We start from the raw sequence: 25,616 nt of genomic DNA, 5'->3' as shown, positions 1-25,616 counted from the left end.
AGATCGATGTCTTGATTTTTTCCATGACCTCTCATGATCTACCTTCCCAGATCCAACATTCCCCAAATCTTGTTGAGTGCTTTCTCTGCCAGCCATCATGCTAGGTACAAGGGGCACAAGGGTGAATAAGGTGCTATAACTTACCAGTTAGGAGTATGACAGCTACAGATTCAAATCTGGGCTCTGCTCTTCATCAACAGTATGACCTATTTCTGTGAGCTTCAGTCTTTTGTAGAGAGAAATCATAGTACCTACTTGCCAAATCATCACTGACTGCTGCTTTCAATTCTCTCCAGAGATGGCAGCAAAACCCTGGCAGACTAGAGCTCAGGGGAGAATGTGAGGACCCTCATTCCACTGCAGGGAAGGGGCAGCAATCTTGGAAAGGTGAGAAAGCGGATACATCAGGGCTCCAGGGATTCAGGGATGACTTTTAAAATTAGCCATGGAGTCTCCTACACATAGCTACACCTGGGCTAACCTCAATTCCCTTGCCCAGACTTGGACTTCAAAGTTGCTTTCATACCCTGAAACTGTTCTCTCTGCACTTACTGGCTGTGTGCTGGGCAGAGGTCATTCCCTCCCCCTACAACCCCACAATTCCTCCCAGTCCCAGGGCAGACAGGCAAAGGACTTGCCTACTTCTGTAGGGCCTGGGGATGGGGATATGGCAGGTGGCTCAGGGTCCCATGGGTTCACCCTTTCTTGCTCCTCTCTATGCAAGTTTCAAAACATCAGGACCTGCTTGGGAAACTGGGTCCCTTGCCTGCCTGCTTGCCCACCTTTTAGTCCAGAGCTAGTCCCACCATCCCATCTCTTCACTGCAGCCCTGCCCCACAAGAACCCAGCAAAAACATCTTGGTGAAGACATTTATTTAATATGGGGGCGGGTGGGGTATTGCTGTCTCTGTCAGTGTGTATAGGGTGGTAGGGAGACAACTAGAGGGACTTCTGTCCTGGAGTAGGAGGCTGTTCTGGCCCCAGGCTGGGGGATGGGGAGCAGACTGAGAGGGGAGGGGAGGTGTGTAAGAAAGGTAGGGTGAAGCTCTGCACACATCCCCGGGACCACAGTCCCGGCTCACCCAGTCACCAAAGCAAGAACCGAATAAATAAAGTGCAACCGTGGGGCTGGGGGTAGGAGAGGGAGGGCACCGGGCGCACCCACGCCCACAGCCCACATTCAGTGCTGCCAGGTCTGGCCCACCTCCCAGCCAGACCCTCTTTTGTCCAATCACCCCAATGTCTGTCCCTCCACAAGCCAGGCAGGGCCTCTGTGCAGCTACTGGAGGTAGCGATAGGCTTTAAAGCAGTGGTTGCCAGCATCAGCCACCACCACGTGGCCATCCGAGGTCAGTGCCAGGCCCTGTGGACCATACAGTGGTTCTGCAGATGTGTTGATATAGGACAGGAAGGAGCCAGAGCTGTCGAATACCTGGGGAAGGAGTGGAGAACGGAGGGAGAGGCAAGATCAGGCAGATGAGAGTCTGTTTTGGGGGAATGGGCATATGGGACACAGCAGGAAACCTCCCCCTCATGTCATTCCCAGGCCCTACTCACCTGGATGCGGCTGTTGCCCCAGTCAGCCACAATGATGTTTCCATTGGAGTCCACAGCTACTCCTGTGGGGGCGTTGAACTGCCCATTGCCTTCGCCATGGGAGCCAAACTTGAAGAGGAACTCTCCATCGGCACTGTACACCTGGCGGGGGAAGGGGCTAGGGACTGGGGACCTGGCCTCAGGCCTTGGAGGAGGACAGGGTGAAGTCCCAGGGCTGAGGACCCCCACCCAGATCTACAGCTAAGCCCAAATCTGCTTCATAGGCTTCACATCCATGTGCCCTACTGCCTACTGGACAACTTTTGCTGATGTCTGTTGGGAATATCAAATCTAACAGCTCATTTTCTCTGGGAAATCAGTTCTCTCAGTTCTCTATCTCAATGACTGGTGCCACCCAGCTGGCCATGAGTCACTCTTGACTCCAATTTCCTCTCTGCTTGATAAGCCAGTGAATTAACACAACCCTTAATTCCATCTCAAATCCCCCTCTCAAATCTACACCCTACGCATACACTGTCACGTCTTTCTCATGGTCCAGGCTCACATCATTTCTCATCCGGATCACTGCAAAAGAGTGATCTTCCTGCCTCAGTCTTGCCTCAGCCTGAGTGATCTAAGACACCCAGGACTGCATCACTCCCCTGCCTGCAATACTGTGACTCCCCATAGCTCTTGGGAGGAAAGCAAGCCCCTTAAGGGGGCACACAAGCCTCACCCTCAGCTTTCACGGTCCGCTCCTCAAGTTGAGTCTGAACTACTTGTGATTTCTCAAACACACTATCAAGGTTCCCACCTCCATTCTTGGCTCTTCCTGTGTCTCAAACACTTTCGTCCTCCTCTGCCTTCCATTTAATTCCCACTTGTGCTTGAGGTCCTCCTCAGATAGTCTTTCCTGAATCATACATTTCAGTATCCCTTCCCACAGTTCCCTGTACCTTCCTATCACAGAATCTGTTACATCATATTGTAACTTTTTGGTTACCTTTTCCTCTTCCCTACTAGACTATACTCAAGAAGACACAGAATACATTTGCTTTGTGCATCACTGTATCTCCAGCTTCTAGCATACTGCCTGGGACAAAGCAGCCATGCCATAAATGTGTAAATGTGTATTGTTTGAGTGAATGATCTCAAGGGGAAAAGGGGGAGGTAAAATAGCAGTCTTGTGGAAGAGAAAAGGATGTTGGGACAGTGGTCACGGAGGGAGGGAGGACACTGACCTTCACTGAATGGTTATGGAAGTCCGTTACTACAATCTCATTCTTGTTGTTCACAGCCACAAAATGGGGCCCTGAAAATACAAAGTGGTCTTCAGGGCAGTAAGCTGGGACACCGAGTGGGATGGGGAAGAGTATCTGGGAAGATAAAGCTAGGGTGTTAGGAGAGGGGTGCGGTCTCTAGGACTGAGATGACAGGGCTAAAGTATAGGGAAGTGGGATCTCCAGAGCCAAGATATAAGAGGAGAGGGCCCTTAGAACTGGAGTATCTAGTGGAGGTCTCTGGAACAGGGGTATCAGCATAAATCTTGGAGCTGTCCCCCCATACCTGCAAAGTGGCGGTCAGTGGCCCCACGGCCCCCAAAACGGCCAACCAGTTTGCCATTGGGCTGGAAGGTAAAGACGCAGCAAGACTTGTTGTCGACCACAATGATATGTCCATTCCGGTCTACGGCCACTCCCTTGGGGCCCATGAGGCGGCCAGCTCCAATCTTGGTCTGGAGGAAGAGAATATCCATAACAGGTTTTATTCTGACTAGTGAGGATAGTAGTCCTAACCCAGCATCAAAGCAGAACCTTGGGCTGGGGAAAGAACAGCGAGGAGGAGGAGGTAGGTTTGGATCAGTCCAGACCCTGACCACCAAGAGGCACTAGACTGGTCAGTTCAGCTGGACACCAGGGTAAGTAAAGTGACAGCAGGCCTCTCACCTTGAACTTGCCCTCAGGGGAGAAGATGCTGACCCAACGGTTGTCATAGTCTGCCACAATAATGTCTCCATTGGTGTCCACTGCCACACCTGTTGGGCGCTGCAGCTGCCCAGGTGAGCGTCCTCGGACCCCAAAACGGAACTTGAACTGGCCTTCATTGGAGAAAACCTGGAGCAGAGGAGCAAGGGAAGGGAGCAGGTAGGAGGGGTGACACTGTGGGCACAGACAGAAGGGAGCAGGATCTTGAGGGAGGAGACCCCCCCACCACCATTTATTCAGTCATTCAACAAGCACTCACTGACAAAAATCAAACATGGCAGCAGGTCTGGGGGAATGCAACAGAGATGTGAATGGGGTTGTGAGAACATGAAGGGATGAAGGGGAATGGTGATAAAAGGCTCCAAGAGAAGAAGATATCTCAACAAATAGCCTAATAAGGATGCCACATAAACCAAATTTGGCCAGAAAAGGAAAAGGAAAGGCATTCGAGCAGAGTGAGCAGATTGTAAAAGGCACAAAGTCAAGTATGGGCACCACTTGAGGACCTGTCCAGTGTGGCTAGACTGCAGGGAGGACCCAGGTGAACAAAAGAAGGAATTATGTTTTATCCTGGGTGTAATGAGGAGTCTCTAAACATTTCCAGGCATAGCAGTGACAAGATCAATTTTGCTTTTAAGAAAGAACATTCTGGCTGTAGGGAGGAGTCAAGCTGCCCAGTCAGAGGCTGTTGCAGTATTCCAGTTGAGAAATGATGATGGCTTGGACCAAGGAAATTGGCTGGAGGGAAGCAGATGGACTCAAGACACATGTAGGAGGTAGACTCATGAGACTTAGTAGCAGACTGGAATGGGGTAGGTGAGAGAGGAGAATGTATACAAGAATTAGTTCATTCAGGCTATGAGGCTGACAAGGAAATCTTCCTCCTAGACAGAGTGAACCTTTCAACCTCTCCCTTCTCTAACTTTCTCCACTTTAGCTGCCCAATATGCTCGGGTCTCCCTGTCCCAAAAGCACCTCCTTTAATCCTCCTTCCCGCTTTAGCTAAGCTTTCTGGCTTTTCCTTCATAGTCAAAACATTACTCACTACGTAAGTCTCATACACTTTGCTTTGTTATAGGCTCTGGGGACACAAGATGAACGAGAGCCAGGAGCTGCCTTGGAGAACTCAAGTTCTGGGCATTGGCCTTGCTCTTGGATTCAAACCTGTGCCTTCCTTAATGGACTGGTCTCCCCGTCCCTGCCCCAGCCCAACCCCATCTCTTAGTCCTGCAGGGCTGTTTAAACTGGTACCACCAACATGCGTCCCTTTCTTCTAATGTGGGTCTTCTACTAAGCTCTTCTCTGGCTGACCAGCACAGCTCTTGGGTTCTGCAGTGGTCCCCTGTGGCAGGACAGCACTCATCAGTATGAGAAGGGAGATACCATGAGCTCCACAAGCTAAATAGAAGTGAGGGAGACTAAAAGGTACAGGTTCAGCAGTGAGGTAATGCCCCTCCAGTTTGAGCAGCTCAGGTTCTGGCCCAATACTGATGAGGCTTGGGGATGTCTTGTTCTTCCAGTCCAATTCTATCCCACCCTTGACACCTGGCCAACTCTTACTCATCTTTCCATTCTTAGAATTTCCAGGTCACTTGTTCAGAGAAGACTTTAATGACCACCCTCCACCCTACCAAATCAATATGCACACATCAACTTAGGTCACCAGGATATATGCTTTACAGCTCTCTTCATAATAATTATCATTTTGCAGCTAAATAACTGTTAAATATCAGTGTCCCCTTCTAAGGATGTAAGCCTCGCATGGCATAGGGACTGCATCTGTTTTGTTTGCTGCTGCATTTGCAGCACTGATATGGCATTTGGCACATAGTAGACATTCAACAATGAATGAACTCCCCAGCTCAATCTCAGACCTGAACTGGACATCTCCACTTGAATGTTGCATAGCTATCTCAAACATCTGCAAAAGCGAATTCATCAACTTAAACCTGGGCCTGCTCCTGAACCGCAACACCATCTACCCAGTCCACAAAGTCCTGCCATTCTTGATATTTGACGACTCAGCAAAATCTGCCATTCTTGCTTCCTTAATATCTCTAGAATCTGCTGGTGTCCTAGTTTGGTCCTTAACATCTCTCTCCTATACCAAGGTATCTGAAAGTAGATCCCTGACTTCAGGGATCTCACAGTCTAGTGGGGGAGAAAGACTTAAACCAAAAAAAAACAAAACAAAATCAGACAAAAACAAAAACAAACCAGTGATTCCAGTAAAGTATGAAAAGTACAGCAGCAAAAGTCTGAGGGAACTGAGAAGAATGTGATTTAACATTCTGCCTAAGGGAATGAGGGAATTTTCACAGAAGAGCTGATAAAACTGGGAGCTTACACAATTACACAAAGACATAATATATACAAATCAAATCATTCACTCAGAATCACAAAATGTTTTTTGTCTTCTGTCAGCTGATGCTGGTTCCACTTAATGAGGGGGTCTGCCTCATCCTCCAACATAGAAGGGTCCAAAAGAGAAAACGGTCATGTCGTGAGGATCCCAATCCCCATGTACTGAGAGGAGGGGGGGCGGGGGTCAGACCTCATCAGGGAGCCCAGCCCATGCCAGCCCTAAGGACTCCAGAGTAAGAGAAGCAGAAACTCAACTTAGAAATCTGAGCCAGGCTCCTAGCAGTGGCGACACAGAGGACAGGTGGAAGTAGAAGCAAGAGGAGGACTGCCATAGAAGTAGCAGGTGTTTGGAAGAGAGTGGAGCTATACCAGGTGTTCCCTCTCGATTCCCCACTCTGAAACAATGGAGAGGCCAGGTGCAGTGGCTCATGCCTGTAATCCCAGCACTTTCAGACACCAAGGCAGGAGGATAGCTTGAGCCTAGGAGCTCCAGATCAGCCCAAACAATATAGTGAGACCCTGTCTCTACTAAAAATAAAAATAAAATAAAATAAATTAGCCAGGTATAGTGGCATGCGCCTGTAGTCCCAGCTGCTTCGGAGGCTGAGGTAGGAGGATCACTTGAGCACAGGAGGTCAAGGCTACAGTGAGCTGTAATCATAGCACTGCACTCTAGCCTGGGCAACAGAGACCCTGTCTCAAACAAACAAACAAACAAAAAATAATGAGGAAGCTCAGCCCCCTCACCAGGACAGACAAAGTGGCACTTATCTGTGCATGTGAGCAGGGAGCACACCTGTGTGTGTGCACAACAGAGAAGGGGTCCCATATCTCAACTTTTATGCCAGGAAGCATTCCCAGCCTAGGGAGTTGGAAAGGAGCTGGAAGGTGTCACTGAGTAGGGACTCAGCACCACCTCATTACTCCCCTGCAATCCCCTCCTCACTATTCAGGCTGGACCCAAATGCCTTTTGTGCTGCACAGGGCCTCTCCATTCCTCTGCTCTTAGAAATAGGGTAGGAGTAAAGGCAGACTGGACAGAACTGGGAATATGGCCACAGAAGAGTCCCTGGCACTTTTAGACTGTTAGGTGAAAAGCAGGGGTCAGGGAGTAGCCATCACTGAGGGAAAGGACCTTAGTACAGCTGGATCAGTGATATGAGTACTCAAGCAGGGTCAGAAAGTTTAAACGTATAGGTGTTGAGAAGTAAGGATCTTCAGCGAAAAGTTTTGCTACCCAGTAAAATGTTTCGAAGAAGTAAAGTGCATGGTAGTTAGAAACAATCCCCTATAGGATAAAATAAAAATTCCACACTCCATCTCCAAAACCATTTACAATCTGACCTCAGCTACCCCCGGCTTCTAATAGTAATCTACCTCTAAGCCTGCTGGGCTCCTTCCAGTTCCCTGAACCACCTCCTCCAGCTCTTTCCCACCTGCTTGCCTTTGTTTACAGCCTCCACCTGGATGATGATCTTTTTAACAATAGCTAACATCAGAAGTTTCACTAGATGTCAAGTACAGTACATCATTTAACACTCCCCACAACCCTATCAGATATACTTTTCCTAATTTTACACATGAGTTAACTGAAGCTCAAAGAGGTCATGTGACTTGTTAGTATGTGACACAGCTAGATTTCAAGCTCAGGTGTCTGGTTTCAGAACCTGAGCTTTTAACTGCTCTGCTGTGTCAACTACCCTGGTACCCACTGTACTAGGCTCTGAGTTTTTACTAGAAGAAACAGAGAGAGAAAAAGTCACATTTCTTGGCTTTGAAAAGGAGCTCACAGTGCAGCAGAAACCATGTCCATTCGGTGTGATGTATGCTATAATCAGCTGTATGAGGTTATGGGAGAGGCAGTGGGAGGAACACCTGTGAGGTTATGCTACAACTTCTAGCCACTGAAAGATACCCGCTTTGGCCAAGATACCCCCATGTGACTGTCTAGCCAACCTGATAACTGCAGAGACTCCAGACAGACTACATACATTCAGGAGTCAGGTAAGCATGTTGGAAGACAGCAAGGGAGGGCAGGCCTGCATCCTGGCCACCAGGAGAAAAAGGGAGAAAGTAAGAGGCTCAAGGAGAGGCAGAAGGGAAGGAGGAATGAGCCAGATCTTTGCAGTCCAGGAGCTGACCTGGCCTAAGCCATGGCCTACAAAGGTGAGGCTACAAGCATAGTAAACTCTGGTTTCTGACTGAAGGTGCTGGTTACAGTTATGGCCTATGGGAATGGGGTGGCCGGTGGGTGCATAAGGGGTGATCCTTTGATTCACCGCTGTTAAGGAACGGTACTATCCGCAGGTTTCCATCTTTCCAGGAGGTGACCTGTACATTCTATCTTTTCAGGAGGCTGTAGCTTGAAAACCCTTATTTTGGTGGTGGAGTCGAGCGGTAAAGGTGCTTACCTGAATACACTGGTTGTTGCTGTCTGCTACCACGATGCGGCCGCTGCTGGCTGCGGACACACCTTGTAAATTGGTGAATTCACCTTTCTCCCTTCCACGACTGCCTGTGGGAAGGGATGGGAGTGAAAACAAAAGAATTCACTCAGACGTCATTTTGAACCTCCCTTCCCTCCCCACCCACTACCTGAGCCTGGCCCATCTGGCTCTGCCCTGGGCTGTCTGTACCAACACGGAAGACGAGCTCATCCTCAATTGGGTTGTCCTTTCGTTTGCCGCCTGTGCTGTACATGGAACTAGGCCTACGCACTGCCTTCTGGCGCACATGGCTGCCGGGGCCGCCAGGGGACTTGACACGGCGCTTCACATCGTCGGGGGAAGGTGGCAGGTCCCCAGGACGCAGGGCACGCACGCGGAAGGGGCTGCCGCGCACTGGCTGCCCGTAGAGCAGCACTGAGAGGAGCAGCTCGCCTTCCGTGCGCGCTGTGTACACTAGCTCATATGTGCCATTCTTGTGGTCCACCACTGGCACCGGAAGGCGCGTGCCGTCCGGACCGGTGATCTCTGCGCGCAGCTCAGCGCTGCCTGTGCGCACCAACCGCCCGTCCTTGTCTTTGGTAGTGACAGTGAGCGAGGCAGGCTGGCCCACTAGCGCCTGGCGCAGGCCCTCTCCGGTGGCCACCGTCTCGTGTGCAGTGGCGCTCGTGGTGAGCAGTGCGCCCAGATTGAGCACGGATCGCCGCAGCCCGTCCACCTCAAGGACCAGTTCCAGCTGTGCATTCTCGTGTGGCCGCTCCGGGAAGGCCTGTGCCGCCAATGCCGCCAGCCGCTCTCTCATGTGCTTGCGCACCAGCAACACCTCCGGGGCCGAGCCCAGGCGCAGTGCCTGCTCTGCGAAGCTGCAGCTACTGCCGATGTGTTCCTGACCCTGGCGCAGAGTGTCCAGCTGGGTTTGCAACACCTGAGGAGGGGTAGAGGGAGGAGTGGGTGAGCAGACTGGCACAGTGGGAGTCTCTGTGATTACTGAAGTTGTAGCACTGTGGCATAAAAGAAATACAAGAGGGTGCCTGTGGACAGAGGACACAGATGCCCATAGCACCTACTGAGGGCATGTGAGGAGGCAGAATATCTAGGCTGAGGAATGGGGAGCTGGTGTGGAAGACAGAGGAACAATGGAGGCAATAAAACCATCACAAAGGACGATGGTAGAAAAGGGTGAACACAAGACACACCTTCTGTTTGGCCCCACAAATGGTCTCCAGATCTCTGACCAGAGCCTGCTTGCGCTGCTGCAGTGCTTGCTCCAGGTCTTCGAAGGCTGCACCGATCTGGGCCAGGGCCTCTGCCTTGCGCTCCTGCAGCTGCTGGCTGATGCCCCCAACTAAGGCAATTGCTGCAGACAGCTGTGGCAATCTGGAGGGGGAACATCTCATGCCAGAGTTGCTGAGGGTGGCTTTGCAGAAGTTTCCCTTCTCCCTGGGGACCCTATTGCTGCCCTCGTGGAGATCTCCTTCCTGTGACCTCCCTGAGACTTCTATGTCTGCCCTTCCCAGACCCTTTATTCCCCTCCCACACCATCCCTGTGGCCCCACCAGCCCAGGACCCTGCCCAGTGCCTACCGGCCACGCACAGCCTCAAGCTGGCGCTGCAGGGCTGCCTTGTGCTGCTCCACCACATCCCTCAGCAGCACTGTGCCATGCTCACGATGCTCCCCAGCACGGCACTCACCACACATGGCCGTCTCACAGGCCTCACAGTAAAACTCCATCGTCTGTGGTACAAGGACTCCAGTTGGGTAATGGCTAGACATCACACTTCTTTGTCCCCTCCCCTCCCCACCTGCCCTCCCTGCCCCTTACTTTCTAAGTGCACCCCCTACCTGGACCACTCATCCAGAGCAGTACCCTTTCACCCAGCCACTCGGCACCCCCCAATGCCTCTCCTCTCCTCCCACCCCAAGTCCCGGCCTCACTGGGCCTCGCTTGGGCCCACCTTGCCTTCATGGTTGGGGCAGGAGAGAGGGCGGCCAGCCACTGCACTGAGGGGGTGGGGGTCCTCCGGGTCGTGGGCCCCATCAGATGCCTGCTGCATTGCCTCCATGAGGCTACTGATGAAGAAGTTGTTCTGCAGTGCCGAGACACCCTGCTCTGGGAGGATGGACGTCTGCCGGCATACTGGACAGGATAGTGTCAGGCTCTGGGCAGGGATATAGTTTTGGAGACACCTGTCCAGGAAGAAGGAGAGTCGAAGACCAGAGTGAATGGGGTAGCATAAGTGCACCCTTCCTTATACTTCCCATGGGTGCCGACCCCTTCCCTCACAGGTGTGCCATTATACTTCATTTTAAAACCTCTCTGCTTGACACATCTCATCTGCTAGCAGGTATAATGGCCTTGCCTCTTACAACTGAGGAACACATCCCTGACCCCTCTCAGAAGAGCAGACTATCCACATTCCTCACAGTGTGCACACAGGCTCACCTTTCACAGGTGTTCACAAATGCTTCTCATAGGAATGTGCAACTAGGCACCCCCTGCCCAACTTCTTTAACTCATTAAACATTTACTATCTACTCTTGCCAAATTTATGCCAAGCTCTGGGGACAAAAAGATAAAGCACATTGCCTACCCTTAAAATACTTCCCATCTACAGAGAAAAAGGTCACAGGAATAGTACAGAAGTAAATAGCATGATGACTAAGGGAATGGGTCCTGGAGCTAGGCTGCCCAGGGCAACACCCCGTCGGTCACCTGTTATACTGTGTGACCCCTGACAAGTTACATAACTTTGGCAAGTGAAGGACTCTTCCTTTGTAAGATGGAGAAATACAGGCTTCACGGAGTGTTAGAGGATTACATGTAAAGTACATATTTATATTTGAAGAGAATTAAATGTAAAATGCCTGATTCACAATAGCACTATATATGGTAGGCTACTTGTATTACTTATTGTTAATATAAGGAATGACAGATACAGTGATAAGGAAATGCATCTGGCTCAGGTAGGTGGAGAGGGTGTCCAGGAAAGTCTTCAGAGAAGTTGATGTAAACTAAATCTTCAAGGATAAATAGTTGTTAGCCTGACCAAAGAAAGGTGCAGGCAGAGGGGGAAGGGTAGTCCAGATACAGAAGGCAGCAAGAAGCAGCATAGTATGAATAGGGAACTGTGAGCAGTTTGATGTGGCTGGCTAGAGACAAAGTCCAAGGCAAGGAATGGTGAGAGAAATCAAGGAGCTTAGAAGTTATCCCACCAGCAATAGGAAGCTGCCAGAGAGTGGTATAGCCAGGTATACATTTTACCAAGCTCCTCTTCACCACCTCTGTGTGGAGAGTGAATTTAAAGGGAATGAGACAGCAGATGGGGTGGAGGGGGGCAGGGGGGAGGGCGGCGAGGGCAGTGGCATCAGCTAGTTACCATTTATTAAGTGCATATGTGCCAGGTGCCATGCTCTCTGATTTGTGTTTCTGTTAGCAGGAGGAAGGGCAAGTGGCCCAAGGTAACAACAGCAGTGGGTGCTGAAGCCTGTCTTCAAATGCAAAGTATGTGTTTAACCAGTATACTCTTATAATAATCTAGGCAGGAAGTGAGGAAGACCTGGATTTAGGCAGTAGTAATGTAGACTATGAGGTGGAAACAAATCTGAGAAGTGTTTAAGAAGGAGGGAAGGTGGGAGGTGTTTTCTGATTAGATATGGGGAAAAGGGAGGTGATGAGTCTTCATTGACTTCCAGCTTCCTAGCTTAGATAACTGAGTGGATAGTGGTGACATTCACTAAGATGAGAAACATAGAAAGAGGAGTAGCTGTAGGAAAGTTCAGCCTTGTCCTGGTTGAATTTACTGTAACAATAAACATCCAGGTTGAGGTTACCAGTAGACAGTTAGGAGAATGAAGATTAGAGACAAGAGATGGGCATGCCATCAACATTTAGATGGCTTTGGTAGCACTGGGAGAGGATGGGATCAGCCAAGAAAGCATAGATGGTGATAAGAGAGAGGGACAGAGCACTCAGCAAAAACTGAATGAGGACAACAAAGACCAGGCCGAGAGGCAGGAGGAGCAGCAGTGTTAGAGCAGAAAAGTGAGTGGTACATTTCCAGGAGGGAATGAGTAGTCATCAGTGTCAAAAGCAGCTGAGGAGTTGGGTAAGGTAAGGACAGGAAAATGTCTACTGAATTTGGCAAATGCGAGGGTTCTTTGTCTGTAGGGAAAACAGGGAGGGAGTGGCAGAAGAAGGAAAGCTTGACTGCTGGAAGTTAAGTGAAGGGGAGCTTGAAAGTTCGAATGAGAAGGAGGTTGAGGGGTTGGATGGTGCTAGAAAGGGACAAGGTGACAAAGGGTTTTTATCTGTTTGGCATGGGAGTTTTGAGCTTGCTTATGAATGGAAGAGTCAGGAGAGAAGGGGAAGAGACTAGAAAACTGAGAGGACAAGATATTGAGGATTGGGGAGTGCAGAGGATTGGGGAGTGCCTCAGATTGGCCTGAAGAGGAGGACTGGATGTCAGTCTCTGAATGGAGGGGAGGAGGAAAGGAGAGGAGGATGTAGAGGGGTACAGGGGACACAGGAGAGTGAACGATGGAGGATTCAGGGGCCTGATGATGGCTCAGATTAGTCACTGATGGGAGGGCAGAGGACACTTACTAGAAACAGATATGAGAACTGAAGGCAGCTGTATTTGGGGACCTCAAATTTGTGGAGTGAAGATCTGCATTGTGCAAACTCTCCCATATCCTCAATCTCATGCCTTAATGTTTCCTATAACTTAGGATCTTAATTAAAATCTGACAAACACTATGTGCCAGGCATGATTCTAAGTGCTTCACAAGTGTTCACGTATTTAATTTTTTTTGGTTTTTTGTTTTTTTTGGTGTTTTTTTGTTTTGTTTTGTTTTGTTTTGTTTTGAGATGGAGTCCTGCTCTGTCACCCAGGTGGGAGTGCAGTAGCACAATCTTGGCTCACTGCAACCTCTACCTCCCGGGTTCAAGCCATTCTCTTACCTCAGCCTCCCAAGTAGCTGGGATTATAGGCACATGCCATCATGCCTGGCTAATTTTTGTATTTTTAGTAGAGATGGGGTTTCACCATGTTGTGATTTCTTAATTCCTTGACCTTCTCATCCCCAATGATCTTTTCCCCCTTCCCATGCTCCCACTAACACCCATTTCTCATCAACTATCACTGCATTTCAACAATTCCACTCTATTCTTCAGCAGCTTTCTTCCCAGCTCACTGAATCTAGTGTTTCCCCATGCAAAATACCTTCTAATTCAGCAATATCCCTTTCCTATTTGTCAAGTGTACCTGGCTCACGATAGCTTCCTAACTGGTCTCCGTTTCCACTCTTGCTCCTTTATAATCCATTCTCTCCATAATAGCTAGGGTGAACTTTTTACATCAGATTATTTCCCTGTATGGGGGTATGTATATATGTGTGTGTGTGTGTGTGTGTGTATGTGTGTGTATATATATATATATGTTTTTTAACTCCAATGGTTTCCCATTGCACCTAGAATAAAATCCAAACACTTTCCGAAAACCTACAAGCTCCCCCTTAAACTGCCCTTATTCTCTCCAATTTCACCTCATCCCACTTTCCTCCTCACTTGGCCACACTGGTTTCTTTTCTGGTATCTGAACATGTCCTGTCTACTTCTTCCTCAAGAACTTTGCACAGATTTTTCTATTGCCTGGAAAAATCTGTCTCCTTCTTATCCTCAGAACTCAGGTCAAATGTCATCTCCTCAGAGAAGCCTTCCTTGATGACTATATAGAATAGTTCTTGCCCCAAACACCCCTACTTCTCTCTGTTTATATCCTGCAAAACATTAATACAAGCTGCAGCTCTCGTTTTCTTGATTGCTTACTGTCAGTGACTGCCCACTAGAACATACTCTGAGAGCAGAGACCAAGGGATACAGTGAGAGCTCTGCAGTGAAAACTGGAATCAGACCTCAGCCATTTACTTGCTGTGTAGCCTTGGAAATATTTCTTTTATTTTTTTATTTGTTTATTTATTTAATTTGAGATAGAGCTTCTCTCTGTCACCCAGGCTAGAGTGCAGTGATGTGATCACAGCTCACTGCAGCCTCCACCTCCCAGGCTCAAATGATCCTCCCACCTCAGCCTCCCGAGTAGCTAGGACTACAGGTGCATGCCACCGCACCCAGCTAATTTTTAAATTCTTTTGTAGAGACCACATCTCACTATGTTGTTTCCCAGGCTACTCTGGAACTCCTGGGCTCAAGTGAACCTCCCACCTTGGCCTCCCAAAGTGCTGGGATTACAGGCATGAGCAACTGCGCCTGGCCAGAGATATTTCTTAATTACCTACTGACTTTGAACCTTAGTTTCCTCCTCTCTAATATGGGGATACCTGGGTGTGGTGGCCTGCACCTGTAATCCCAGCTACTCAGGAGGCTGAGGCAGGAGGATCACTTCAGCCCAGGAGTTCAAGTCCACCTTGGGCAATACAGCAAGACCCTCATCTCTAAAAAACTAAAATTAAACTAAAAAATTAAAACAAGCTGGGCGCGGTGGGCCTGTAATCCCAGAACTTTGGGAGGCTGAGGTGGGCGGATCGCAAGGTCAGGAGTTCAAGACCAGACTGGCCAACATGGTGAAACCCTGTCTCTACTAAAAATACAAAAATTAGCCAGGCATGGTGGCATGTGCCTGTAATCCCAGCTACTTGAGAGGCTGAGGCAGGAGAATCACTTGAAACCGGGAGGCACAGGTTGCAGTGAGCCAAGATGGCACCACTGTACTCCAGCGTGGGTGACAGAGAGAGACTATGTCTCAAAAAAAACACAAAAATCAAACAAACAAACAAAATTAAAATAAAATAATAAAATGAAGTTAATAAAGTATCTGTTGCAGGGATTAAGGAAATCAGTATGTATAAATCACTTAGCCAGTCTCTGGCAAACGGTAAGCAATCAATACGTGGTAGCTATTGTTATTAAAATTTCTCAGCCACTGATTTTCTCCAGGAGTGCTCAGTGATCTGGGCACAGGAGAAAGTGCAGAGACATCCAATTTCGGCTCTGATCCAACATTGAGCTTCTATTGCATGGGCTCTGCAAAGGATAAAGATGTGAAAGAACTGCAGGGGAGCCAGTCAGTCAGCCACAGGGTCCAGGATGGGCAGGAAAGAACGAGAGGCCAGCATGCAGTTGGTGACTGGGAAAAGAGGGAGCAGTCAAAGGGGCTAGACATTTATATTGTATCAAAAGTGGTGTAATGGGAGTGGGGTAATGGGAGCCAGGAGTGGAACGTTGGAGTTTATGACTACAGATAAGATTCTGGATGAAAAGATTCAGGGCATGGTTGGGAGGGAGTGTTAAGTGAGGTGGAATGGGGGACAACCCTGAAGAAATAGTTAAGAACCAACAGGCACAAGAGGGTGGTTATCCCCAGGTTGACCGAAGAACTTGAATGGACAAGAAAACTGAGGCCATTTCCAGTTGATAAAGGAGAGTGGGCAGTGGAGCTGGAATCTCAAAGAGCAGGGCTGGCAGGGAAGCAGTATCCCTGGTGCAGAGCCAGGTTTCAGTTGGGGCAGAAGACAGAGGAAAAGTGTGGATAGAGGCAATGGTGAGAAGACCCAGGGACCAGGCCATCCAAGAAAGAACAATGAGAGATGAGGGACCGAGAGAATACTGTCAAAATACAGATGCGATCACATATAAAACCCTGCAAAGGCTTCATGTGGCTCTCAGCGTAAAGGCGAAATTCCCTAACAGGTCTACAAAGCCCTAGGTGGTCTGGCCTCTACCTACCTCTCCAGCTTCATCCCATGCTACTCTCAGTCACACTCACTCTGCTCTAGCCCCACCAGGCTTCCTCCAGGCCTCTTACCTGACATATTTTCTCATGTCACATGGGTTTTTCCAATGGTCTTCCTTCTGCGCAGAATGCTCTTCCAACTCCCTTTACCTACTTAACTCCTATTCATTCTCTGAATTGCTCCTCAGGGAAACCTTCCCTGATTCTCCAAACCATAACAGATTCCATATGACAATCTCTCATAGCTCAGCACTTTATTTGCAGCACTTACTAAAAGTTCTATTTATCTATAATCTGGCTATATGATTATTTGATGACTATCTTTCTCTTTCACTAGACTGTTAGCTCTTTAAGAGTAAGCATTATAAGTGTTGGGTACCTTAAACACTCTACTTGATTGATACCCATTCTATGCTTGTAACAATATATCACATGTTCCCCGTAAATATGTAAACTATTGTGTATCCGTTTTTAAAAAGAGTAAGGATCATATCTGTTTTTGCTCATCACTGCATACCCAATGCCTAGGACAGGGTCTGGCACATAGTTGTTCAATAAATGAATATTTGTTAAATGAATAAATGATTGATAGAAGCCTAGAGGCCGGGATGGGTTGCCATTCACTCAGTACCTGAGGACAACAATGAGGACAAGCAGGGAAGGACAGACCTAGCTTCAAATATCCTCCTACTAGTCATAAATTGCTGATGCCAAAGTTGGTTGAGTCTCAACACTGTTTGATTTATCAGGTGGTGTCAAAAGCCGCCTTGAGGTTTGGGAAAGGGCAGAGAAGGCCCTATTCTGGACAGGAACCATGGCCCAGTATTACAAGCTTATGGTTCTCTCACAGGTTCTTGCCCCCAAAACCTCATTTCCTGCAGGTTGGGGTTCACCTGCTCTCCTCCCAAGTAAGCATGTTGCCCTCACCTACTACAGGTTTACACATGCTCCCTCAGGAGAGCCCACAGGATCCTCATCCCTCCCCAGTACACACATCCCCTCACCTCTCACAGAAGGTGTGCAGGCAAGGAAGAACCTTGGGGCACTGGTACCGATCCAGGCAGATGCTGCATACCAGGAACTGCTTGTCCATCGGCTGGACCTCTGGGCCAGGGCTGTCCTCCCTCTTTGCCATGGCGCCCACAGTTGGCTCCTGCCACTCACACCAGCCTCTGTACAGAGAGATGGTCAGCACCAGGGAGTCCAGCACTTCTTCTCCCCACCCAATCCCCGCCACTCAAATCCCCTGCAGAGAACTTGCCCCCACCTCTTCCCTGCTAGGGGCAAGACAGGGCAGTGACTGGAAGGATCAGGGTGATGTGACCCCTGAGCCTGGTGTTCTGTTTAAGAGCACAGATGTAGGATTAGACTGGGTTTCAAACCTGGCTCAGTCTCTCACCAGCTGTGTGAGCTTGGACAATTCATATAACTTATCTGAGCCTCAGTGTCTTAATTTGTAATTACAAGAATAATAATTTGAAAGTGTGACATAGTGTATATTGAGTGCATGGTACACAGATGTCCATTTTCACTGACATACTTACCCTTCATCTCCTCTGCCTCCCCCAAATCCTCCTCCAAGAGACCTGAATGGAGTGTCTCCCTTTGATTACCTGTAGCTCTTCCATTTATCCCCTGACCCACCTCTTAGTACAACTACCTGAAACTGCACTCTTTTTCACACCCAGTTAGTATCAAGTTCAGGATTGCTTCCTGAATATCTTAAACCATTCTCTCCAATCCCACAGCTACTCCCCCCTTCCAATTCAGGCGACCATCATTTCTCTCCTGGAATACAGCAAAGCCTCTTAACTGGTGTTCTTGTCTCCTCACTGACACCTTTCCATCTATCTTCCTCGCAGCCAGAATGTTTTTAAAACACAGATTTGATCTTGTCACTACTCTGTTTAAATTCCTTCAATGGTTCTCCATTGTCCAAAGTCCTTAAATTGGCCAATGAGGCTTAACTTTGCCCCATACCTTTTCTACAACCTCATGTCTCATGAGTCTATGATCAATCATTCTTGCTGGTTTTTTGTTTTGTTTTTTTTTGTTTGTTTGTTTGTTTTCCCAGTTCCTGGAAAACTCCTTGTTCTCTTTTGCTTCTGGGAGATCACCCATTCGTTCTCTCTGTCCTGAGATCCTCCTCCTGGCCCCTTTTCCTGGCTGATGTGACACCTACGCATCTTTCAGGTCCCCATATAAATGTCACCTCCTTTAGAAGACCTTCCATGACTACCCAGAGTCTGGCGTGGGTGCTCTACCTCTGTGTCCCTCAGCACCCTGTATTTACTCCATCCTAACTCTTAAAAGCTATGCTGTGATTTTCTTGTTACTTCTCTGCTTTCTCCACTCCATGCAGTGTTCTTGAGGGCAGGCATTTTATTTATGTATTTACATTTTATTTTATGTTTTCATTCTTAGCACTTAGCACAGAGTCTGACATAAAGATTGACCTATACTTATTGAACTGATTTCAGGAATTCAATAAATATTTACTGCCTACTTTGCACAGGTGTTAGGAATGGAATGATAAAAGAGATATGGTCACTGTCCCTGTGGTGGGGAGGTGGTGGCAGATATTCTAAAAGTAAACAATGGTGGCAGGGAAGTGATATAAAGAAAAAATGGATGCTGTGAGAAAGAACACTTTTGATTGGGTCACCAGGGAAGGCTCTCCAAGGAGGTAACTTTTAAGCAGAATTCTGGGTGGATGGGAGAAAAATGGAATGGGTGAGGGTGAGAAACAACAGGGAATCAGGAAGGGAAATCATTCTAGGCTCATCACTGCATACCCAATGCCTAGGACAGGGTCCTATAAATAAAAAGCTTCTTTCATTGGAGCCAAGTCAATAAAAGCAAGAGGTGAGTTTGGGAAGATAGGTGGAGATGAGATCATGAAGGACCTTATAACCGCCATTAAGAATGTGATTTTGGCTGGGTGCAGTGGCTCATGCCTGTAATACTAGTACTTTCAGAGGCCAAGGCAGGAAGATGGTTGAGCCCAGGAATTGGAGACCAGCCTGGGTAACATAATGAGACCAATATCTACAAAAAATTTAAAAATTATCTGGGCATGGTGGTACACACCTGTAGTCCCAGCTACTTGGGAGGCTGAGCTGGGAGGATTGCTTGAGCCCAGGAGGTGGAGGCTGCAGTGAGCCATAATCGTGCCACTGCACTCTAGCCTGGGATGAGACAAAGTGAGATTCTGTCTCAAAAAAAAGTGATTTTATCCTAAGTTGGAGGGGGGGATGATGTGGTTTATAAATCAGTGAAAATAAATTAGAAAGCTACTCTGGCAGCTGTGAGAATTGAAGACAAAGAGAAACAAGAGTGGAATCAGAGAAACCAGTTAGGAAGCTACCAAAGTTCTTTGGGTAAGATAATGCAGGGTATCATCTGAGCTACAAGCAAAAAGCTGGACTGATTTGAGAAATATTCATTGGCCAGGCAAGATGGCTCACATCTGTAATCCCAGCACTTTGAGAGGATGAGGAAGAAGGTTCACTTGAGCTCAGGAGTTGGAGATCAGTCTGGGCAACATAATGAGACTCCATCTCTATAAAAATAAAATAAATAAAAGAGAAATCAAAAGGACATCAAGATGAACTGGGTGTGAGAGGGATGTCAATTATGACTCCTAGCTTTATCATTTTAGCAAATGATGGGCCATGAATGGAGACAGTGAGAGCTGAGGTGGAGCTGATTTGGGGCATTCTGTTCTATGTATGGTAAGTACGACATGTCTCTGTGATGTCCAGGTAAAGCTGTCAAGTGAGAAACAGAATACAGGAGGTCAAAAGTCTGGGCTGGTTACTGATTTGGGATCACTGGCATATAAATGGCACTTACAGCAATGAAAACACATGAGACCACCTAGGGACAGAGGGCAGACATGATAAGAAAAGGGCCTGGCACGAGGGAGGGGAGCTAGCAAAAGTGACTGAGAAAGAGATCCTGAGAAATGGTAGGAAAACCAAGAGAGTGTGAAACCAAAGAAATCAACAGAACAGTACAAGAAAAAGAAGGGGTGAAATAAGAAACAGACTGAAGAGTGTCCACTAGATTTGGCTGTGGTGGAGTGGCAGGGGCAGAAGCCACATCAGAGTGACTGAAGAGTAAATGGGAGATGAAGTTAACACAGCAGATGAGACAATGGATGGCAGGGATTTGGTCATGAAGGGTGGCAGAACAATAGCTGAATTACTCCAAAATAGGCAGTGACTAGGACCAGGTCACCATTGTCTATGCTGTTAGATGCATTATGAGCCTTTTTCTGAAGACTGTGAATGAATGAATGAATGAATGAATGAATGCAGGAGGGAGTCTAGATTTGGGGAGGGATAGAAGGGCTGAGTTGCTGTGCCTTTTGTTTGTGTAAGAGTGGGCCTGGGTAGAGTGGGAAGGGCATGCCTGAAAGTACCCTCTCCTGATGTGGGCACTGGCATCCTGATGTTCTCTCTACAGTTGTAATGGGTTCTGGAGTCTGAAGACTTAATACCAGGAAAACATAGCAGGAGGGAGGACAGATTGAAGGTTGGCAGAAGGACCAGGAGGCGGGAGGCAAGCTGAAGCTTCTGTCTGGTGAAGGGAAAGGCTGGGAGGAAGAGTGGGAGTGGTCTGCTGGGTCCTGCTGGGGTAGCTGGATGCCAGGCTCCACCTCTCTCCAAGCCTAGGGGCTCTCCCAGACTGTCACACAGGGGCGGGGATTGGGCTACCTCCAAGGACTAATAGCTCCTCCCCACCTCCTCCCCTTCCTGCTTCAGTTCGCCTCCCAGACTTACTGGGCATGCAGCCGCTGAGGCCATACCCCTGCCTGAATCTGAGATTCTCTTCCTCCCGTGGGGTCCTAGCTCTTCCATCCCACTGTGCTCTAGAGATTTGCCCCCAAGATCCTATAGGTGGTGGTTCAAGCGGACTGTTTATCACAGCAGACACTTATAAGGCCTTGGTCTCAGAGCTGGACTTCACTCTCCTTCCTCTATCTTCTATCTGCCTTCTGCTATCCCTGCATTGGTTAGTCCCACCATCCTTTATGGCTTAGTTCTCAAGGCACCTCATTCCCTCATTCAGCATTCACTTGACACTGCTGCTAGGCCTGGGGACACAAAGACAAATAGTCACAGCTCAGCCTTCATGGATTCCACAATCTAATAAATAGGTTACTGCAATGCAAAGTGGTGAAGACCATAATGAGGAAGCACCAATTGTTCCAGGAGTACAAAGGTTACCTAACCTAGATCTGGAGCAGGGATGGGTCCAGAGGTTGGAAGCCAACCTTTCTCCTAAAGAAAGTAACTTTAGTAACTCCTAAAGAAAGTTACTTTCTCCTAAAGAAAGGACAGACACTGTGATGGGAGGGCTAAGAAACAAGATGGAGAGGTAGGCAAAAGACACATGATGCAATGCTTTGTTGGGCTTATTAAGGAGTTGAGACTTTACCCTTACCTGCTAGGGAATGAAGGATTTATCCAAAAAGCAAAGGAAAACCTTGGTAGTGGTGAGGGCTATTATGTATAGAGTGACAACAGTATATTTTTGGCTGCTGTGTGGAAAATAGTTTAAAGGGCAATGATGGAAAATTAAGAAACTGCCTTGATTAGGAGAATAGCAAAGGGAGGCCAAGATAAATGAATTTTGCAGGGGGATAGCAACAGAACTTGGTGGCTGAGTATACATATGAAGAGTTAGGGGAGAAGAAGGAATTAACAGACGATTCTTTGGAAACTCTCAAAGAACAGCAGTTTGGATGAGAGGATGATAAGTTCAGTGTTTATCTTTTAAGGTTTTTTCATTTTTGTTTTTAAGAGACAGGGTCTTACTCTGTTGTCCAGGCTGGAATGTGGTGTTATGATCATAGCTCACTGCAGCCTCAAACTCCTGGGCTCAACTAATCCTCCTGCCTTGGCCTGCCAAAGTGTGGGGATTGCAGGCATGAGCCACAGCACCCAGCTAGAGTTCAGTGTTTAATGTGATGAATCTGAGGTGCCTATGGGATGTAATTCAAGTGGAGAGGTCCAGTTGGCAGTTGGCAAGATTCGCTGAAGCCTAAGAGAGACGTCTGGCTTGGAGACATGAATTTGGATGTTGGTGTAGAGATGGTTCCTGAAGCCATGGAAGTGGATGACATTACCCAGCGAGGGTAAAGTGAGAAAGGAGGGCCTATCACCAAGCCCCAAGGAACCTCAATATTTAAGAGATAGGCCCAGGAAGCAGAGTCTGCAAAGAAGATTGAGAAGGCACAGCCAGAGAAGCAAGAGAATCAGGAAACAGAGATGTCATGAATGCCAAGGGAGAAGAGAACTTCATGAACAAGGGAATGAAATGCTGCAGAGGTCCCATTATTTAAGCCCCAAAGAGGCTCTCATTAACCTCAGAGCGTGTGGTTTTCAGGGGATGGAGGACAGGAAGCCAGATCCAGGGAGTCAAGCAAGAAGCTGATTGTGAACAAATGAAGACAGCCAGTGCTGACTCCACTAGATCCTGGACATCTGCAAAGCATGTGTTTCAAGGCTTTTCAGTTTCTCCAAATTCTCAAACAGCATTAATTTCCCCCAGAACTTCTTCCTACAATCTCACAGGATTCCCAGTATACATGAATTACACAGCTGTGAATGGAGGTAACCAAGGCATTGTTGAAAATGGATGTGAGAGGCCAGCTAGGCTCACTTGCTTGCTAAAATAACTCACGTCTACTCACTAGCTTCCAGGTTTATCTGATCATTTGAGACCTCAAAAAAATGACAAATGACTGCAGGTTACAGTCTTTGGGCTTTCTCCGAAACAAATGAAGCCTTGGATGAGGCAAAGTCCTTAAAGCCAATGAATCCTTTAAATAAGATTGGCAGGGAAGCAAAGCAATGGCCATCTCCCCCAACACTGCCAGACTGAGTAAAGTGAATGAACCATTCAATCAGACTTCTCTGGGCACATTGTGGGCCAGGTCCTTCAGCTGAGAAATGGAGACACAAAGCTGAATCAGACACACTCCCTGTCTTTCACAAGTCTTTAGACTAATGTGAGAAACAGAAATGGAAACACGTAACTACAATGTGATAAGTACCATGATATTGACATGTTCAAATTGCTACAGCAGCAAACTGGAGGAAGTATCTAACTCTGAGGGTGGTATAGAATAAAGAACGCTTCCAGAGGAAGGGGTATTTGAGCTGTCTTGAGGGACAAATAGGACGTGGATATGTACATTGGGAAAACAATGAGTAAAGAAACAGAAACAAGAGAAACTAAGAAATATGGACCAAATGGACAGACTGCAAATCTCAAAAAGGCGAGGTTATACATGATGCTTTTACATCCTAAAAGCATAAAAATAAATAAATCTAAATAAATAAATAAAAGACACCGCCACTCACCTACCCTCACAAGCCAGAACCCTGGCAGTCTTATCAATTATGCCTTTTCTTTCACCTTTCAGATACAAGCTATGACTACATCCTCAATTCTGCCTCTGAAAACGTGGCTAGGTTTAAAAAGTGAGGAGATCTAGGATCTAGTCTTGACACTGTAGCTAACACCACTAACACAAGGTGAAACTCTAGGCAAGTTCTGACCCCATTCCCTTACTTGTAAATTGGGAGAAGAAGGGTGTTTTCTCAAAATCTGAGACTCCCAAGGTTCCCTCTCAAGCCAAGAGTCTCTACAGATCATACCATGAGCCCATGATTAAATCTCATCTTGTACTACCTCGATGATTTGACTTCTAGTTTTCACTGTTAGGCTAAATGTGTTAGAGGATGGTCTTAGTTCCCTCCCCTCCACACTCCCCCACCACACTCCCCACCCTGCCCCCTGGTAAATAAATGTTTGCTGAGTTTTAAGTCACCTGTGACACTCTATGAATGCTCTCTATTCTAACCATAGGGTTTTTCTGCTTTTTCTGAACCTGGGCTATACTATCTCAACTATGGACTTTTTGCTCAAGTTCTCTCAGCAAGAATGCCATTGTCTCCTAAGTGGCTGTGGCAGTACTTGGCATGCAGGAAGTACTCAGTATATGTTGGTTACAGGAGAGCCCTGTTTACATCTCTGCAGTTCCCTTTCATCAGAGAGAGAGATGCAAAAGTAATGGCAGTAACAAGACAGTGAATAAAGTCCCAAGAAGAGAGACCTCTGCTTATATAAGGAAGCTTTTCCACAGCAGAAGGTAGCAAGTGCTCTGTCACTGGAGGCATACAAGCCCAAAGAAGCAGGGCTCCTGTCAGGCCTGCAGCTCTGATTCCAATTCTGCAGCAAATCATCCCCTGCTTAGGGGATGAATGGGCACCAGTGGGCTAGACAGACTGGCCAGGAGAGACCTGTGGTATTTTCTGCACCTGCTCTGACCTCCCAGATGTGATCTTCCTGCTAGGGCCAGTCCTGAGTTTCTGTTGTCCACATCAGATAACCCCCACACCAAGAACAAACCCAGGGCCTGCCCTCAGTCGAACTGACCTCCCTGGGGTGCAGCCTGCCCCTCCAACCTGCAACCATCTGTCCCTGCAGGTTTGCAGCCCAGGATCTGAAGCCAATTCCAGAAGGGAGGAGGTCAGAACCAGGGAGGGGTCTGGGGTCCTCCAGGCAGGGCTCAGGCTACAGGAGAACCAGAGGGGTCCTTTCCCACAAAAAAACAGCCTCCACATGAGGCTTCCTGTCCACAGAGCAGTGCATGGGGAGGAAAGGGTGTCCTCCATCCTGACTGGTGGGCCTGTGGGTGCCAGAGGATGGAAGGGGCGGGGGGGGGGTAGAGTGGGGGTGGGGGAGCAAGGGGTGGAGGTGTCTGCACCAGGGAGAAAAGAGCCCTTCAGACAAGCTGGGCCACAATATTCCAGAGTCCCACTCAGCACCCACCACCACCACCACCCTCGGCCGCAGCGTTCAGCACCCTCCGCCAACACACACAAGCTCCCAAACCCCGCGCTCCTCCAAGGAACCATCACCCATCCACCCGCGCCTCCCCGCCTCAAAACAGGGACCTCACGTGAGCAGCCACAGCCCGAAGAATCCCCCTGCTGCTCTCACGGACATGGACACGCCTCACGTGGGCAGAGAGAAGCACAGCTTTTGAAAATCATCCGTGCCCCCACCCACAGACGCTCGGACCCAGACCCGGGCTGACAGGAATACAAACGCACCTTTGGGGCCCGCCCGTCGCACTCACCGCGTTGGAGCAGGATGCGAGGGCAAAGCCTGGACTGCGCCCACTCTGAGGGGCCCGCGGCGCTGCTACTGCTGCCAGCGCCCGTCCGCCCGGCCCTGCCCGCGCCTCAGCCTGTCCCCGCGCCGGCGCCGCCGCCGGACTAGCAGCACAGGCCGGAGGGAGGGGCCGGGGCGGGGCTGCGGACCGGCCGGGGGAGGGGGCGACTCCAGCAGGGAAGACCCACCCACGCCCCGCCCCCCGCCACGGAGGCCCCGCCCACCCCTACTGCATCGGCACGCCCCTCCCCAACGCCCCAACCTCCTGGGCACTTTGCCTCCTTGGTGCTGCTGGAGAGCCGGGGAGCCGGCGAGCCGGATCCCGGATCTCGGATCCCGGATC

The 25,616-nt window shown here is 48.6% G+C and overlaps 1 protein-coding gene across 7 annotated transcripts; it reads right to left on the bottom strand.

The window, feature by feature from the left end:
• Positions 1-856: 856 nt before the first annotated feature.
• LOC105488688 (tripartite motif containing 3) lies at positions 857-25,391 on the bottom strand. 7 transcript variants are annotated; one of them, XM_011752989.2, is made up of 12 exons: positions 25,239-25,391; positions 17,083-17,250; positions 10,286-10,517; positions 9,913-10,064; positions 9,526-9,706; positions 8,522-9,254; positions 8,297-8,400; positions 3,483-3,650; positions 3,103-3,271; positions 2,778-2,848; positions 1,558-1,698; positions 857-1,432 (listed from the first exon to the last, which is right to left on the bottom strand). In XM_011752989.2, the coding sequence occupies exons 2-12, from the start codon at positions 17,211-17,213 to the stop codon at positions 1,280-1,282; spliced, it is 2,235 nt and encodes a 744-aa protein (XP_011751291.1). In that variant the 5' UTR covers positions 17,214-17,250; positions 25,239-25,391; the 3' UTR covers positions 857-1,279. The 7 variants fall into 7 exon arrangements, with proteins under 7 accessions (XP_011751291.1, XP_011751292.1, XP_011751290.2 ...); XM_011752990.3 differs by having other exon boundaries at positions 25,213-25,372; XM_011752988.3 differs by lacking the exon at positions 25,239-25,391 and adding an exon at positions 24,533-24,571.
• Between the last annotated feature and the right edge of the window lie 225 nt (positions 25,392-25,616).

This window comes from Macaca nemestrina, chromosome 12, assembly GCF_043159975.1.
Source record: "Macaca nemestrina isolate mMacNem1 chromosome 12, mMacNem.hap1, whole genome shotgun sequence".
Taxonomy (NCBI): Eukaryota; Metazoa; Chordata; class Mammalia; order Primates; family Cercopithecidae; genus Macaca; species Macaca nemestrina.
The sequence above is the reverse complement of the archived record's forward strand: the minus strand, read 5'-3'. Positions and strand labels throughout refer to the sequence as shown.